At 38.7% G+C, this 17,099-nt stretch overlaps 2 protein-coding genes across 11 annotated transcripts in view; one reads left to right on the top strand and one right to left on the bottom strand.

Moving 5' to 3' along the window:
• Pign (phosphatidylinositol glycan anchor biosynthesis class N) overlaps positions 1 to 2,381 on the bottom strand; it is a 101,194-nt gene extending 98,813 nt beyond the window's left edge. For all 5 annotated transcript variants that reach the window (XR_002477032.2, XR_009587337.1, XR_009587338.1 and 2 more), the window contains exon 1: positions 2,015 to 2,381. The gene's annotated coding sequence lies outside the window, so the exon portion shown is untranslated. The remainder of the gene's footprint in view (positions 1 to 2,014) is intronic.
• Relch (RAB11 binding and LisH domain, coiled-coil and HEAT repeat containing) overlaps positions 2,358 to 17,099 on the top strand; it is a 91,037-nt gene continuing 76,295 nt past the window's right edge. For 2 of the 6 annotated variants that reach the window (XM_021654000.2, XM_021653996.2), the window contains exon 1: positions 2,358 to 3,136. In XM_021654000.2, the coding sequence (XP_021509675.1) occupies positions 2,611 to 3,136 (526 nt within the window). In that variant the 5' untranslated portion in view covers positions 2,358 to 2,610. The remainder of the gene's footprint in view (positions 3,137 to 17,099) is intronic. The other 4 variants (XM_021653999.2, XM_021653998.2, XR_002477031.2 and 1 more) reach the window with 3 other exon arrangements.

Below are 17,099 nucleotides of genomic sequence, written 5' to 3'. Positions count from 1 at the left end.
TTAAGACTTAAGATTTAAAATGTTTAGGCAACATTTTTATCTATTTCCAATCAGTGTTTTACAATTCAGACACTAAATTAAAGCTGCTGCCTCTTTTTTATCTACTGACATTGCTTTTCCAGGCTCTGCTAGCCACTGTTACTTGTTTTTAAAAACCACCAAATGTCCTCAGTACCCAATATTTCATTAATAAATAACTGACCACACTAACATTTGCTGCGAACCAGCTACCAGGCACTGTGACAAGAACACTCCCAAGTCAATGTACTTTCATTATCCCTCAGGGCAGATGAATGCAGGTGAGGCTGGGAAAATTTAGGTTCAAACATTTCCAATGTCTCACAATAAATAAATGTATACAGGCTCTTCTATTACATTAAATGCATTTTTCCTCAGGAACCCCTGAATGTAGATTTCTAAACATCCACATCACAACAAAGAAAAAAAAAACTGTACAAAAAAAACCACATTTTTGCTATGTCTTTCTCATGCTATTCACTAATCCTTCATTCCAAAATTTGGTTCCATTTTTAATTTCTTTGCCAATCTCAAAGTGAGACTGATGATCCCTTTTGCTAAGAAATGTGAAGCATAACAAAGTATTGATCATTTTGTACTACTTCCATGACACTGAAGATTTTTTTTCAGATTCATCAATAAATGGCACAGAATAATATTTAGCCCAAAGAACTGGAAGCTAAAGTCTTATTTAAAAACATATCCTTACTACTAACACTATTTTTAAATTACTACAATGTAGGAAGGTTCCTTACGGTCTCTTAGTATTTGGGTTAATTTTCTACCCATCTCCCTGTCTCCTATGCCCATTTAAACCATTCATTCCAACCTCCAGTATTCTCCCTCATACCTTCATATTAAGTGTAGCACTATTTTAATAGCTTGCAAGAAAGCCCAAACAATAATTATAACAAAAAACAAAACACCCAAAGCCTCATTCAAATGAAATTTTATTTACTGAGACCGACTAAACTGAATTAAAGCCTACACTTAACTGCTGGCATACTTTACATGTAAACCAATAACCAGACGAAAGGTCATATAACCATGTTCTATTTTAATTTTTCCAGAGCCAAACGAGATACTTCAGTGCTTCGATGTAGTGTAGAGCAGACAGTTAGCGCTGCTGCGTATTTATTTTGTTGTCTGTTAGCTGGTTAGTAGGAATATAAAGAAATCTAAAACCAAAAATAAAAGTGGCAATCTGTGTGTAACAAAACAGAAGCTGGCAGTCTGACAGAGAAACTTCCCCTTACCACCTCAGACCATACTCAAGGAGTAACACAAAAGATAAATAAACTCCCAAACTTAGAGTATACTTTTGGGCTAACATTTCATAAAGGAAACTACTGAGTGCAATTTTTAAAATCGCTAAAATTTGATTGATCCACAATCAAAACATTGATTCTAGCCTAAAGGAACTCAGAAAAGTTTCATGGGATTGTGAGAAAGAATAGTTTTGGACAAAATATAGGTGATGCTAGTTACACTGAATGTGCAATAGACTTGACCAGGTCATCGAAGCTCCCCAGACTGAAGTTTACTCACTTGGACTGGTGAGAGAGCGCTTAATAGTTTGAAAAGTTCCTCTGATGCAAACTGTATGTTAACCTCCAAGGGTTTACAGAGCAGTTAGTTTATCAAGTCCAGGCTGTTCACAGATGGGTGGGCGCTAAGGCTATTCATAACTCAAGTGTTGCAATTTCCGTCCTGGCTCTATCTGCGCTCTGCAGCTCTCTAGGTCCAACTGCCGGACGGAGGGGGCGGCAAGGCGCCCTCCCTTAACCGCAAGGAGGACAAGCTGTCTCTACACTTGCAATCGAGAAAGGACACGGCTGGGAAAGTACCAAGAAGCGAAGAAGCCAGATTCTGAATACTGCCCAGCGCACTTGCTGTCTGAGCGCAAACCGCGGCAGAAACTCCAGCATGAAGGGAGCAAGCGGGCATGGGGCCACCGCGCCGCCACACCTCAAGTGCAAGGGTCCCGGAACTTTACCTTGGGCTTATCCGGCTCGGGCCCGGTCCAGGAACGTGGCCTCCTCTGAACCAAGGCAGGCCCTAGGGCCACGAAAGGTCTCGGCAGGGTTACCCTCTCACAACACAGCCCCTGAGCTACCACCACCTGCGCCTCCAGGGAACGCCCCCACCAAGTCCCAACCCTCCTCTCTGATCTCGCGAGAACTCTCCGGGCTGGCCCAAAACCTCCAGCCAATCCTCGAGTGGTTGTGGGCGGTGCTTTACGTTTGAGTCCTGAGCGGTTCCTTTAGTTTTCCGACTCCGGGCCTGAGGTGGGTGGGGCTGAGGCGGGAACGGGGCGGGGCGAAGACGGGACACCAGCCAGTTCTCGCGAGACTAGAGACCAGGAAGACGCCTGCAGAGCCGGCTGCTGAGGTGCAGCGGCGGCTGGGGCGGCAGGTGCTACTGCATCCCGGCCTCTTGCCTCCCGGTCGGGCGTAGTCTCGGGGTGAGAAGGAGGGACGTGGTGGGCTTCGGCTGCCTATACGTGCTCAGTGGCTCCCGGGACCTAACGGGGATTCAGGTTGAGGCCTGTCGGGCCAGGCAGGGAAGCACCCACACTCCTGACAGAATAAGATGGCGGCGATGGCGCCCGGAGGTAGTGGCAGTGGTGGCGGCGTAAATCCATTCCTCAGCGATTCCGATGAGGACGACGACGAGGTGGTGGCGACCGAGGAGCGTCGGTCAGGACTTCGGCTGGGTGCCGGGGTCGGCCTGGATCCTGGCTCTGCAGGCTCGCTGTCGCCACAGGACCCCGTGGCCTTGGGGAGCAGCTCGCGGCCAGGGCTCCCTGCGGAGGCGTCCGCCCCCCCGGCGGCCCTGGGGGTCAGCGGGGAGCCCCCTGCCCGTTTGTCGATCGATGCCATCGCGGCCCAGCTGTTGCGCGATCAGTACCTGCTGACGGCCCTGGAGCTGCACACAGAGCTGCTGGAGAGCGGCCGTGAGCTCCCACGGCTGCGCGATTACTTCTCCAATCCTGGCAACTTTGAGAGGCAGAGTGGGACCCCGCCAGGGATAGGGGCGCCTGGGATTCCTGGCGCAGCCGGAGTCGGAGGCGCAGGAGGACGGGAACCGAGTACGACGTCGGGCGGAGGACAGCTCAGTAAGTAGGCGCCGCCTGTCGCACCTGCAGACAATGGATCAGAAGAGTTACTTGCGGCTGAAGAGTATTGGTGGGCGGTGCTGAGTCTAGGTTAAGAGTTGTCCTTTGTACTGGAAGCAAAAAGATCTCGCTGTAGCTGTTCTTTGTATTGGTTTCCAGTCTTTGGCCTGTGTTGCACTGCTCCTGGCTCTCCTGTTGGTGTTGGGACCTTTTACATCAGTTTCCAGTTCATTGGCTATTATGGCACTCTAGAAAAACTTCCTTATTACTTGGGCATTTTGCTCTAGGCAGTTTTCCCTTTTCCCCAGTCCCTTGAATCAGACTACCAGGAAATAATGTTTCCTAGTAATTCTTTGATTCACTTAAGAAAAAGAACAGAACACGAAATGTCGCTGCACACTACTAAAGTTGGACCCCCCCCAACGACCTTTTGTCTTTAGGAGACTTAAGTCAGTTGTTTTTTCCATTATTTTGTATAATTACAATATGCTAATAAAAAGAAGGAAATGGGATTTTTCTGTTTCATAGAATGTGTTGTTTGAATAATATCAGCATAATTCAATTTCACTGCACCAATTTCAGTAGTGTTCTGTAGAGCAGACTCAGGATCTTAATGCCAGCAGCTTTTTTTCTCACCATAGCACCACTGTGAAGGCTTTTTTTCTCAGAATAAGCTAGAGAACTGGTCTTTTTTGTTTTCTTTGCTACAATAAGTTTTAGCAGGAGAGTATAATCAGTGGCAAGTTTTATATGGAAGTTCTTAGTGTCCTTTTTGAGAGGCATCAAATTTTTCCCACACTAATGCTAATACTATGAGGCTAACTGGAATTTACTAACAAATAAGTCTAATTGATTTTTCTAAGTGTCTGTACGTTTGAATAATTCCAGAGCCTAATGTTTGATGCCGTAGAACTGGAAAGGGTGTGTTTTCTATCCCAGTAAATCCTAAGCACATTTCCTTCTTTTATAACTCCTAAATTATCTAATGATTGTCACCTGACAAACTACCTGATAGGGACCCAAATGTCCCTTATTTGATATATAGTACTTGGCTAGTTTTAACCTGCATCATAGATCTGGTTGTTGTTTTTTGTTTGTTTGTTTGTTTCATTTGATTTGATGACAGTAATGATTTTAATATAGTCATTTTACTTGTTAGCTTGGAGCTCCTGCCTCTCATTTCCCAGGTCAGGAGATTAAACCAATGGCCCTGCGTATGGTAGACAAACTGTACTATATATACCTAGGTTTTTGTTTGGGGGGGGCACTGATTGGGAGATGAGGACTTTTCTTATTTTATCTTTTAAGTGGCAGATATGGGATTTGAACTTAGATCTATATCTTAACATTCATTCTACCACAGCTACTATGTTATGTCTGCTTCAAGACACAATTTAGCAAAAGTTAGGTTGTTTTAATATATGATCAAGTAAGGAATCTAATAATTCAGAGTGTGTCTTCACTCAAAGTGGTCAATCAACACAGGAGACAAGCAAAGTGATACAAAATTGCTAATCTAAAGGATGAATTGAGAAATCATAGCATCATATTGAGGGAGAGTGAATGACCTGCCAGGAGCATCACTCCATTTCACCAAGGTAGCCATACTACCAAGGTAGCCATACTACACAGCATTAAGATAAAGTCAGGACAGTCACACAGTACATGTTAATTGTAAGCTATCCAAAATCATCAGTTAAGCCTACACAGATCTTTTAATAGAATTTTTTCAGTCTTTCAGAAATTTGTACACTATATTATGATCATATCCATCTTCTGTTTCTCCCCCAACTCTTTACCCATCTCATTTCATGTCCCTCTTTTAAAATGACCCACCAAGTCTTCTATGCTGCCCATATACTCATGGATGTGTGCCCATTCACTGGAGCATGGTTGCCCTACCACAGGCTATGCATGCACTTAAATAACTGACTCTCCTAGAAGCTGTCAACTCTCTCTAGTGTCCCAGGTAGTTGTGTGGACTTGTGAGTCCCTCCCTGCTCATTGTTGGAATGTTGATTGGCTTGATCTTGTGCAGGTTTTGTTCAGGGCAACTACACTGTGAGTTCATGCATGCAACAGTCCTGTCATGTCCAAAAGACACTGTTTTTACTCTAGTTCTCCCTAACTTCTGACTCGTATCGTTTTTTGTTTTGTTTGTTTTGTTTTGTTTTTGTCCCCTCTTTTATAGCATGGGGCTTTTGGGGGTATATGATATGATTTTCTCATTTTCACTCTACTAACATTTTCTGATCATTTGTGAGTTTCTGCATTAACTACCAGCCAGATCCAAGCACATTTATCAACTATTCTGAATCAAATCATCTAACAAAGCCAAATTAGCTTGTATGATTTATGTTGGTCAAGAAGCTTAGCTCCATGGTTGCATCTGATTTTTCTAGTGATAGAGCATGGTTCAGCCTCAGGGAGAATAAAACAAAGTTGTAAGCATGGGTGTAGTCTCACAAATTGTCTTACCCATTTCAAAAATTACAAGTCAGTTGTTTTTAAAACCTGCTAGTCTTGTTGTGTAGGTATAAGATTGCTCAAAGTAGTGTCGTTTTAAATATTTCTGCCTTCTCTCAGCTCTGTATTTTTGTGCTACCTTAGTTCATACTTTCAGCTTGCATCTGAACCATCAATGTTACCCTATTCTGTGGCTTCCTCTTTTCTGTCTTTCCTTTCTTGATTCTTTTTTCCCACTTTACTAGTATTATTTACTGTGATTAACAGAAATTTATGAATTCTTTGTACTTGGGTACAAATATGTAGTAAATAGTCCTATGCATGATGTATAAATATTGTCAGAGATAGGGAAGATCAAAAAGTATGAAATGAAGCCACAGGTCATGGAGCACACCTTTAATCCCAGCACTCCAAAGGCAGAAGCAAGTAGATCTCTGAATTCAAGGCCAGCCTGGTCTACAGGCTGTTCTAGGACAGCCAGAACTACACAGAGAAACCCTGTCTCGAAAAACAAACAAACAAACAAATATTATAAAGTGAACCGAATTAGCATATAGTAGAGAGACAAGGCATATAAACATCATAGTTGTTAAGGGAAGGTGTCACAAATAAAAAGGCACATGTAGAACTTTAAAGATCAGATGGAAGAAGACAGGATATGAATACCTCAATGCAAGATAATTAATAAAATTTAATTTTTCACTTTAATTGTTAAATGTATGTTATTTAATGTATGTGTGTATGTGCCCACAGGCAGAGGCCAGAAGGACAACGATGCAGATTTTAATTTTCTCTTCCCTCTTCTACATGAGTTCCAGGGATGGAATTCAGGTTGTCATTCTTGGTAGGAAGTGCCTCTACCCACTTGAGCCAGCTCTCTGTTCCTTTTTACTAATTTTTCAATTAGCATACAAAGTAATGGGTTTTATTATGGCATTTCATACATCTATGCCACTATACTTTATTTATAATCATCCCCTCTTTCTCACTATTATCTTCCATTTCTCCCTGACACCCTCCTGTTGGTCAGGCCCCTTCCCTCCCTCTAAATTGTCCTCCCTTCTGCTTTTATGTGACATGTATTGCATTATTCCCTCTCCCTGACTGCCCTTTATAATTTCTTCTTCCTATTACAATTTCCTTTTTAATTTCACTTACTTTTTGACACACATATAGCCCATATGTTCATGTATAAATTTAAATCTAAAGTCCATGTATGAAAAATTGTGCTATTTGTCCTCCTGAATCAGGATTGTTTCACTTACAGTTCATCCATTTTCCACCAGATACCATGATTTCATTTTCCTTTCCAAAAAAAGGAAAAAGTGTTTTGTGGGTGTTGTCATAAATAGTATAGAAACAATTATTACTGTCCAAGGATCTTTATGGTGTGTGGGCAATATTTCAGGTATATATAATACATATACATATGATAGTTCTATTAGTTTTTTGAGGAGCTTCCACACTGACTTCCATAATGCCTATATGAGCATGTATTCACACCAATAGTATATAAGGCTTTCTTTTTCCCCACATCCTCACCAATATCTGCTGTTTTTTACTTGATAATAACCATTTTAAGGTTTTTTTTTCTTTTAAATTTATTTATTTTGTGTGTGAGTGTGTTTTGCCTGCATGTATACTGTGTACCACATACATGTGCTTGGTACATGTAGAGGTTAGAAAAGGGTGTCAGACATCTGCAGTTTGAGTTTCAGATGGTTGTGAGCCACCATGTGAATGCTGTGAACTATACCTATGTTCTCTGCAAGAGCAACAAAGATCCTTAACCACTGAACCGTGTCTCTAGCCCTGATGCTAGCCATTCTGACTAAGACAAAATGGAATCTCAAAGCAGTTTTGTTTTTCATTTCCTTAATGACTAAAATGTTGAGCATTTTTTTCAAATATTTACTGGTCACTTTTTTTTTTAACTGCCTGTCTGCTTCATTAGCCCATTTATTGATTTGATTTGTTTTGTTATTTAATTTTTGGAGTTCTTTATAGATCCTAGCTATTAGTCCTCTGTCCTATCTGTGGTTCTTTCTTGCTTTTTATTTTTTATTTTTTTTAATTTCACTTTAAATCCATTGGGCTAATGATTGAAAGACACTTTTAGCTTGCTTATTATAAAGTTACTGATCATGTTGGTGTCTACATACATGACTTAATTCTAATGGCTTATGAGCTTATGTAAAGCAAAGAGCAGTTCTTAATAATTTTTTTCCCTCTCCTCTACCCCTATACTCAGTAGTTAATCCAGGACACCACACAAGCTACATAAGATCTCTGCCACATAGCTGTATTCTTCACCCTTCCTTTCCTTGCTTTCTTGATTCCTCCCTTGCTTTTTTTGTTTGTTTGTTTGTTTAATGTATGTGACTTAACTCATTGCTTGTTGGCTTAATTAAAGTAAGGAACAAGTCTTACTAAGTTTTGTGTCTTAACTCTTCAGCATAGGTTACCAAGTTTAAAAAAAAAAAAAAAAAAAAAAACAACGGGGTTTTTCTGAGTTGCCAGGTAGCCATTGAACTTTTTCTGTGCAAGAGGCACACCTTGAATTCTTGGATCTGCCTCCTGAGTAGCCATAATTACAAAACTGAACTAGCTGTGTGGCTGATTACTATTCAAAGTTACTTCCTCCTGTCCAAAACAACTCTTTCCAAACATCTTTGTAATTAGCAAGAGTTTGCATTGTAGGGAAAAAAAATGTGCTGATATTTTAGAATTTGCCCCTTATTTTGACTAGTATTTAATAAAATTTGACATTAAAATACCTCATTATATGTAGCAATAAAGTCCCTCCTGTAAGTGCTTCTTTCTGCCTTTCAGATGTATTTTTGTAAGTGAAGCCTTAATCTTCATCACATTTCCTCAGTGCCCAGTATATTCCTAAACTAGTTCTTGATTCCTTTTCCTGATGCATTCACATACTCATGTTCTTCTGAAAGGAAGTCCCTACTTGTATTCCTTCCTCCAAAGTCCCATTCATAAGTTGCAGGACTCAGGGTAGGTCTGTTTCTTTGCTATAAAACGCTGATGGTAGTAACTCTTCTTGGGTGGAGTTGTAATGAAAGTTAACAAGTTGTCTATAAGGTACCTGCCACAGAAGAATTGGTCACAAAGTGGTCATAAATAATTCTTGTTATAATATCTCATAATCATCCTTGTTGCCTAATAGCCTGGCATATTGTAAAAATTACTTGGCATTATCAAAATTTTAACTTACATAAATGGTTTGTGGATTGTTTCAGCCTATAAGTTTCTAAGTTAAAGTAGTTTAACCTTGAAATTTAGCTTGTAGACTCTTGTGACACAAGGGCTGCTAGAAGATAGAAATTCTACTCTTAGCTTGTGGACAGTTTATCATAAAGTGATTGATCATATTGTTATCTACATATGTGACTTAACTCTCATTGCTTGTTGGCTTAATTAAAGTAAGGAACAAGTCTTACTAAATTTTGTATCTAACTCTTCAGCATAGGTTAGCAAGTTAATTTAATAAATACACAGCCTTCATTTCTCATCTGTAAAAATGATCTTGGACTATCTCAAAACTTTCTTCTTGCCTTCATATATTTTGAAAATAGTGACCAGTGAAAACTGAGACTCATCATTGGAGATAAAGCAGCTGGCAGTAGAAGACTTCCTACATAGTTTTCTCTCCTTTTTAGTTAATGAGAAATGTCTAGGTCTTGAGATGTGCAGATATCAGCTTTTCTTAACACTTTGGTTAAATATATTTGTCAAGTGTTTATAATCCTTTACTGCCAATGTTACTAATATCTGTAACCATTTCAAACAAATTCAAGACTAACCTTACATAGCAAGAAGAGCAGACCGTTTTCCTCTGAGGCTCATAAACACAATGCCCACTTAAAACAATTACCCATTAGCAATAGGAGCAAGTTTGCATTCCTGCAAAAGTAGAAAAGTCTGGGTATTACTGTTTTATACTGTTCATATTTTAGAGGCATTTTGTAGCTTCCCTTTCTTGGACATGAATTGCTAAGATCTAGCCTTAAGTACCTAATATGAACTCAATCTTAAAGGTAATTAGTTACCTTTAAGGTAAAAATATTAACCTATTGAATTTATATATTACATGTTTTTATTGAATTCTATTGAATTCATATGCAGTTATATATCATGACAAGTTTTAAGACATCAATGAGTAAATGAGTATTTTACCAAAAGAACTTCAATTTAATGCTAGTTTCTTAAATCCCACACATATACCTTTTAATTGTGTGTTTGGTATTTTATGATTTTAAAATTATAAAGTACAGCAGAAACTAAATGTGGGAAGAAAATACCCAAACTACAAACAAAATATTCAAATAATATAAAGAGGAATATATAATTTAAAAATTAACATTCTGCTTCAGGGTCAATTATGACCATTTTATGCATTTATTTTAAACACAGTATGGATATGAGTGTGCACAAATGTACTTGCATTGACAGGGTAGAAGTTTGGTTTTGATTTTGTCACTGCTTTTAAGACAGTCTCCCTATTAGTTCAGACTAGATTGCCCTTGAGCTCAAGGCCAAAATGCTCCTGCCTCAGCTATAGTGCTCTTATGATTACAGGTAAGCACCATCAACACTAGATATCTTGCATGGATTTTGTGTATCCAATTTGCTTTTATTGTTGTTGGATTGGTTTTGTTTTTGTTTGTTGTTTGTTTTTTAATATCTACATTCTTGTTAATGACCTTACACAGTAAGTATTCAGTAAATGTTTGACTGAATTAACTAGTTTTTTTCAGTCAACAACTAGTCAATGGGTTTGGGTTGGGTTTTGGTAAATTTAGTTCTCAGAATATCATACACATTTTCCAAGATAACCTTTTCAGTGATCTAGAACTAATTTCATAACCACAGTAAATGTTCATTCAATGTACATATAAATAAAGCCACTTTTACATGTGATTTATAGAATCACTTGCATATCTTATATTCAGCCTGTGTATAAAAGATTTCATTCTCAGCTTTGGTAAATAAAGTTAAGAACAGGTTTTTCTGGCTTTCCAATTATGGTGCCTCATCATAAGTTGCTCAGCTATATAGTGAATCATTAAGAAATTACACAGCAAGCATGCTGGTCTATGAAGAAATTCTTTGTGGTTACAGTAGTACTTGATAGCATGTAACTCTGTGGCGTTTCATTATATTTTGGTTTTGGATAGATTCTCTAGTCAGTTTTTGAAGTCCTGGGTTCAAATGATTTTCCTACTTTGGCCTCGCAAGTAGCTAGAATAACTAGTGTACACCATGTGTCCATCTGGTTGTCTTCTTTTTTAGTAAAAGAGGTCAATTTTTCCAAAATTTTCCTTATAAATGACAGACATTTGCTTGCCCTAGGAAAGAACTGATTAATGTCCTGATCATGTTTCTGTGTTGCACTGTCCTAAACCATGTTAGTACAAACAACTCATGCAGAAATTGCTTAAAAGTAAGCATCTGTGGCTAAGCTGGCCAGTGGTGGCTAATCCCAGCAGTTGGGAGGCAGAGGCAGGTGGATCTCTGTAAGTTCCAGCCTGGTCTACAGAGGAAGTTTCAGGACAGCCAGGGCTACAGAAAAACCCTGTCTCGAAAAACAAAACAAAACAAAAAAAGTATCTAAATCTGAAGAACCATGTTTACCTTGGAACTACAATATAGCCTATTGTTAGTCTTCAAATTCAAAATACTTCTGCTTACAAAATTTGTTGCAGTTTAGTCCAGTAAAAATTAATATTGCTTTCTCTCATAAATATTTTATGAGAAGATGGAATAAATTTTAATGAGTTGAATGATTTTAATTTACTTTATGTACATGGCTGTTTTGCCTGCATGTGTGTCTGGACATCACATTTGTGCCTGGTGCCGCACATAGGTCAGAGGCATAAGATACCCAGAACTGGCGTAACAAGCCGTTATAAAGCACCATGTGGAAGTCAAGAAGAAAGAAGTGCTCTTAACCACTGAGATATCTCTTCAGCCCTAATGTTTTCTTTTATGACTTAGTCATTACTTTAAAGATGTTGTGAAGATTTTTTTCCTCTTATAAAATATAAATGTTGTTTTGGAAAATTAAAAAAGGGGCAGGGGATCGTTTTATAACTTTATGCTGGAAAAGTTACCCAGCAAGTATATGTGAGGCCCCGGATTTGATCCCAGCACTGTTCATCAGCTCCCTGTGCCCCTCCCCCACTTTCCCCCCAAGTAAAAATTTAGAGAACCTCTTTTTTTTTTTTTTAAATCAAGTTTTCACTAAGTAGCCTTAGCTGTACTAGAATTCACTTTGTAGGTCAGGCTTCCCTAAATCTCACAGAGATCTGACTACCTCTGTCTCTTAATGCTGGGATTAAAAGTGTAAGCCACCAATTCCCAGCAAGACACTTTTTCAGTGGTTATAGTAAAACCAAGTTAAAAATTAAGTTTTATTTGCCTTCTTCAAAGTTCTTCCCTGTTGTACAGGTAAGGTCTTTAAAAGTTAAAAAGAACGCTAGGCAGTGGTGGTGGTGCATGCCTTTAGTCCCAGTATTCAGGAGGCTGAGGCAAAGGCAGGTGGATCTCTTTGAGTTCAAGGCCAGCCTAGTTTACAGAGAGCCGGGGACAGCCAGTACACAGAGAAGCCCTGTCAAAAAAAAAAAAAAAAAAAAAAAAGTTAAAAGAACAATACAGCTAGTATTATAGAAGACTAATAAATGTCATTACCAAAGAGATTCTAATCTAGGAAGAGTAATGTGTATCTAAAAATATTGGAAAGAAAAGGAAGACTTAGTAAACTATTAAAAGGTAGATACTTCAATAGTGAACTCATTTATCTTAGATGCTGTTTGTATTTGTGACTTTTTAAATTTACCTTTTAACAAATTTAACAAACTAAAAATAATATTTTTTTTAAATGTGAGCATTTAACATGCTTACCTAAAGCTGGTATGTTGGGGCCCATGTCGTAATTCCAGCATGCATGAGGTTAAGACTAGAGGAAGACTTGAGAGTTTAAAGCCAGTCTGGGCTACATAGAAGCCCTGTCTCAAACCAAAGAGAAAGTTATGGAAAATCAACAGTCAACTAAATTCTACCATTCTTTTAAAATCAGGTATAAAACAGAATTCTGGTGTCATAACAAGAATTTTGGTTGATAAAAGACCTTCCTAATGTTCATGCTTTTTATACACCACTTAGAGATATCAGAATAGCTAAAAAGGAGATGCGTTAGTTGGTTTTTCTATTGCTTTAATAAAATAACCTGACAAAAAGGCAACTTAAGAGAGGAAGTGTTTGTTTTGACTTATTCTAGAGTATGGTTCATCATAGCAGTAGGAGCTTGAGGCAGCTGGTCACATTATTCTGGATGCACAGGGAAATGAATGCTTATGTAGCTCATGTTCTCCTTTTTATACAATCTAATATCCTAGCCCAGAGAATGGTTCCACTCACAGTGGACAAATCTTCCAACCAGTTAACCTACTCATGATAATCCCTGCACAGACATTCACAGAAGCTGGTCTCTCCAAGTGTTTCTAGATCCCACCCAGTAGATGTATAGAATTTGTTAGAGGTCAGTATTTTAAAATGGAATTTCTACTATTTGAACTAAAACTTACTAAGATTTATAAAACTTTAGAGCACAGTTTGATGGATTTTATTTCCTTTTTTAACTGAAAATATATTTATAAAACATATTTTGATCATCTCCCAGTTCCTCCTAGATCCTTCCCCCACCTCCCTATACATCCAACTTTATGTCTTAGTTCTCCTTCTCTCTCTGACTCTTCTCTCAAAAACAAAATATAGAAAGAAAACACACACACATAGACTGAAACCAAAATATACAAGTCAAAGACAAGTAAGACAAAATACTCTACTGAGTTCCTTTTGTGTTGCTCAACTACTCCTGGGTGTGGGAACTGCCCTGAAGTATAGGTAATATGTCCAGTGAGGCACCATTGGAGGAAACTAATTTTTTCTTTTGCTAGTATGTAACAATTGTAGATAGCTTCTTGGTTAGGGGTGAAACCTTGTGTTCATATCCCATTCTCAGTGCTTGGACCCTGTCAGATCTGAATCTGTACAGTCCTTGGGCATATCCTATGCTGTGAGTTCATATGTGATCAGTCTTAACATGTCCTCTTCTAAATAGATCCCTGAACCTTAAAAGGGGTGGAGTGGGGGGTTGTTGAAGGCATCCCATTTAGGACTGAGTACTCCAGAGTCTCTCTCACTGTACATTTTTCAGTTGTGGGTCTCTGTGATATCTCTGGTGATAGCTGAAGGAGATACTGATCTAAAAGTATCTAAAAGTAGGCATAGAAGAATGTCATTAGGAAATCATTTTGTTCATTACTGTGTTCTAGGTTTTCCCTGAGGCCCATGACCTATCTTGTCTTGGCTGCTTTAGCATTCTCAGGCATGGGTTCCTTCTCTTAGAGTGGGCCTTAAATCCAATCAGATAATGGTTGGTTACTCTTAAAACATTTGTGCCACTATTGCGCCAGTATATCTTGCATGCAGTTAACTATTGTAAGTTACAATGCTTGTAGCTGGGTGATAATGATGATTACTTTTCTCCTATAGTACCATGTAGAGTGCCTGCCAGTACCAGGAATGTTGGTCAGTGGAATTAAGCTTCTAGTTACACACAAACTTCACTTCTCTGTGTTAATGAACTACGTTAAGTGTTGTCTTCAGCAATAGGCTCTTACCATTAGGTTGTTGAGAGTAATAACCAATAGCCTTGGCAATAGTTTGATGTTTGGCTGTTTCCATAGGGCTCCTTTGGCCAATAATTCAACAAAATGTATATCATTGTCGGGACAGAAGGTTTTACTTAGTGACATAAGATGTCTAGTTGAGGCATTGTCTCTCTAATTATTAATTGATGACTCCATTTAGATTCTTTCATATATGAATATATATCCCGATTCTGTCTTCCCCTTTGTCTCTCCATAAGAATATATTTCCCTTTCTTTAGAACTACTCTCTACCTGCCCCACCTGCCCCACCTGCCCCACCACCACCACCACTACCACTAGTCTACTAGTCCCTTACTAACCTCTATGGTTATTGGATTGTATCACACATATTAAAAACTAACATCCACATATAAGAGAAAACGTGTAATGTTTGCCTTTTGGGGTCTAGGTTAAGTACACTCGGTCTGATTTTTTTTTTTCCTAGCTCTATCCATTTACCTGCAGGTACTGCAGATTTCATAATTTCATTTTACTTATTTATTTACTTACTTTTTTAATCTTATTTTTTAAACTGGGTTTCTCTGTATAGTAGCTCTGGCTGTCCTAGAACTTGCTTTGTAAATCAGGCTGACCTCAAACTCACAGAGATTCACCTGCCTCTGCCTCTCTGCCTTTATACCTCTCTGCCTCTCTGCCTGTGCATGCTGTGATTAAAGGCATGTATCACCATACCCAGCTTAATTTCATTTTTCTTAACAACTGAATAACATTTCATTGTGTAAATGTACATTTTCCTTATTCATTCATTTATGCTGTTTCCAAATTTGGCTATTATGAATAGAGTAACAATGAACATGGATGAGCAGTTGTCTCTGTAATAGAATATAGAATTTTCTGGTTATGTGCCCAGGATTGGTATAGATAGATTTTGAGGTAGATTGATCCACAGCTTCCTGAAAAACTGCCTAACTGATTTCCATTATAGATCTACCAGCTTACACTTCTACCAGCAGTGAATAAGTGTTCCCCTTTCTCTGCATCCTTGTCAGCAGCATATGCTGTCATTTGTTTTATTGATCTTGGTCATTCTGACTGGGGTAAGATGAAAGTTCAGCGTAGTTTTATTTATATTTCCCTGATGGCCAAGGATGTTGAACATTTCTGTAAGACATTTATGTTTCCTCTTTTGACAACTCTCTGCTTAGTTCTGTACCCCATTTTTAATTAGATTGTTTTCTTGATGCTGAGGGGTTGGTTTGTTTTTAGCTTTTTTATGTATTATTTTTAAATTTGTTATATATTATAGATACTAACTTTTTAAGTTTGATGAGTTTTGACAAATGAATGTATCTGTAGTGATATGTACACTGTGTATGTGAATGGGCTGTTTTTCTCTGTCAGCTTTTAATATTTTCTATTCATTTGATTTTTCAGCAGTTTGATTCTGATACTCCTCTATTTCTGTACCCTATCCTCTTTGGTGTCTTATAACTACTTTGAATCGTTATCTGCCCAACCTCTTGTTTTATCTGTTATTACCTTCATTTCTACATACCTTAGACATTTTGTTTTGTTCCATGGAAACAATTCTGTTAATTTTTGTTTTAGTCTTTTTTCTTTATTCTTCATGTCGAAAACTTTCGTTAATCTTTTTTTAAATTCCCATTTGTGTATATGTCTGTGCACACATACCCAGAAGTTATGTGGTTGTTTGCAGAAAATGGTTCCCTTCTCACTATCTGAAGCCCAAGGACTGGCTATAGGTCATTAGACTTGGCAACAAGTGCTTTTATGCACTGAATCCATCTCACTACTTCTCCTGTAATCACTTTTTAACTCAATACTCTGTCATGCTTATTCTGTTATTATACTCTTCATTGAACTTTTGGTATGAAACATTTGCTTTTTTTAATTTATTTTTATTTTTTAATATTTTTATATTTTTAAATAATTTTATACATTCACTTGTATCCCAGCTGTAGCCCTCTCCTTCTTTCCCTCCCAATCCTCCCCTCATCTTCTGGTGCCACCTTCCAAGCCCACTGAGAGGGGGTGTCCTCCTCTCCTTCATCTGGCCCTAGTTTATCAGGTATCTTCAGGATAGTTGCATTGTCCTTATCTGTGGCCTAGCAAGGCTGCTCCTCCCTCAGCGGGGAGGGGAAACTCATGAGTTCATGTCAGAAACAATTCCTGTCCCCCTTACTAGGGAACCCACTTGGATACTGAGCTACCATGGGCTATGTCTGAGCAGGGGTTGTAGGTTATATCCATGCATGGTCCCTTGGTTGGATAAACAGTCTCATAGAAGACCCCTGTGCTCAGATATATTTGGACCTTGTGGGGATCCCTGTCCCCTCTAGGATATACTAATTCCTCCTTCCTTCATATGATTCCCTAAAACATTTGCTTTTCAAGTCTACTGATATTTCCTAGAATTTCCACTGGTATTTTTTGTATTCTGTATTTTTCTGTGAGGATTTCCTATCCTTTTTGTTTTGTTACTTTTCTATTGTTGTATTAAAACATCAAGACCAAGACAACTTGTAAGAAGAAAGGTTTATTTTGGGCTTAAGGTTTCATACAAATCAGTGTCCCTCACCATTGAGGGTTGGAAAGTATGGCAGCAGGCAGACAGACATGGTGGCTGAATAGCTTAGAGCTCACCTCTTGCACAGCAAACAGGAAGCAGAGAGAAAGACCCTGCAAATGGTGCCTGGCCTTTGAAGCCTCAAAGCCTGTGTGCAATGCTACACTGCCTCCAGCAAAAGAACACCTTCTCAGCCCTCCAAACACCAATAACTGGACAC

Source organism: Meriones unguiculatus, chromosome 18 (genome assembly GCF_030254825.1).
Source record: "Meriones unguiculatus strain TT.TT164.6M chromosome 18, Bangor_MerUng_6.1, whole genome shotgun sequence".
Classification (NCBI taxonomy): domain Eukaryota; kingdom Metazoa; phylum Chordata; class Mammalia; order Rodentia; family Muridae; genus Meriones; species Meriones unguiculatus.
Note: the sequence above shows the minus strand (reverse complement) of the source record. Positions and strands in the feature narration are given on the sequence as shown.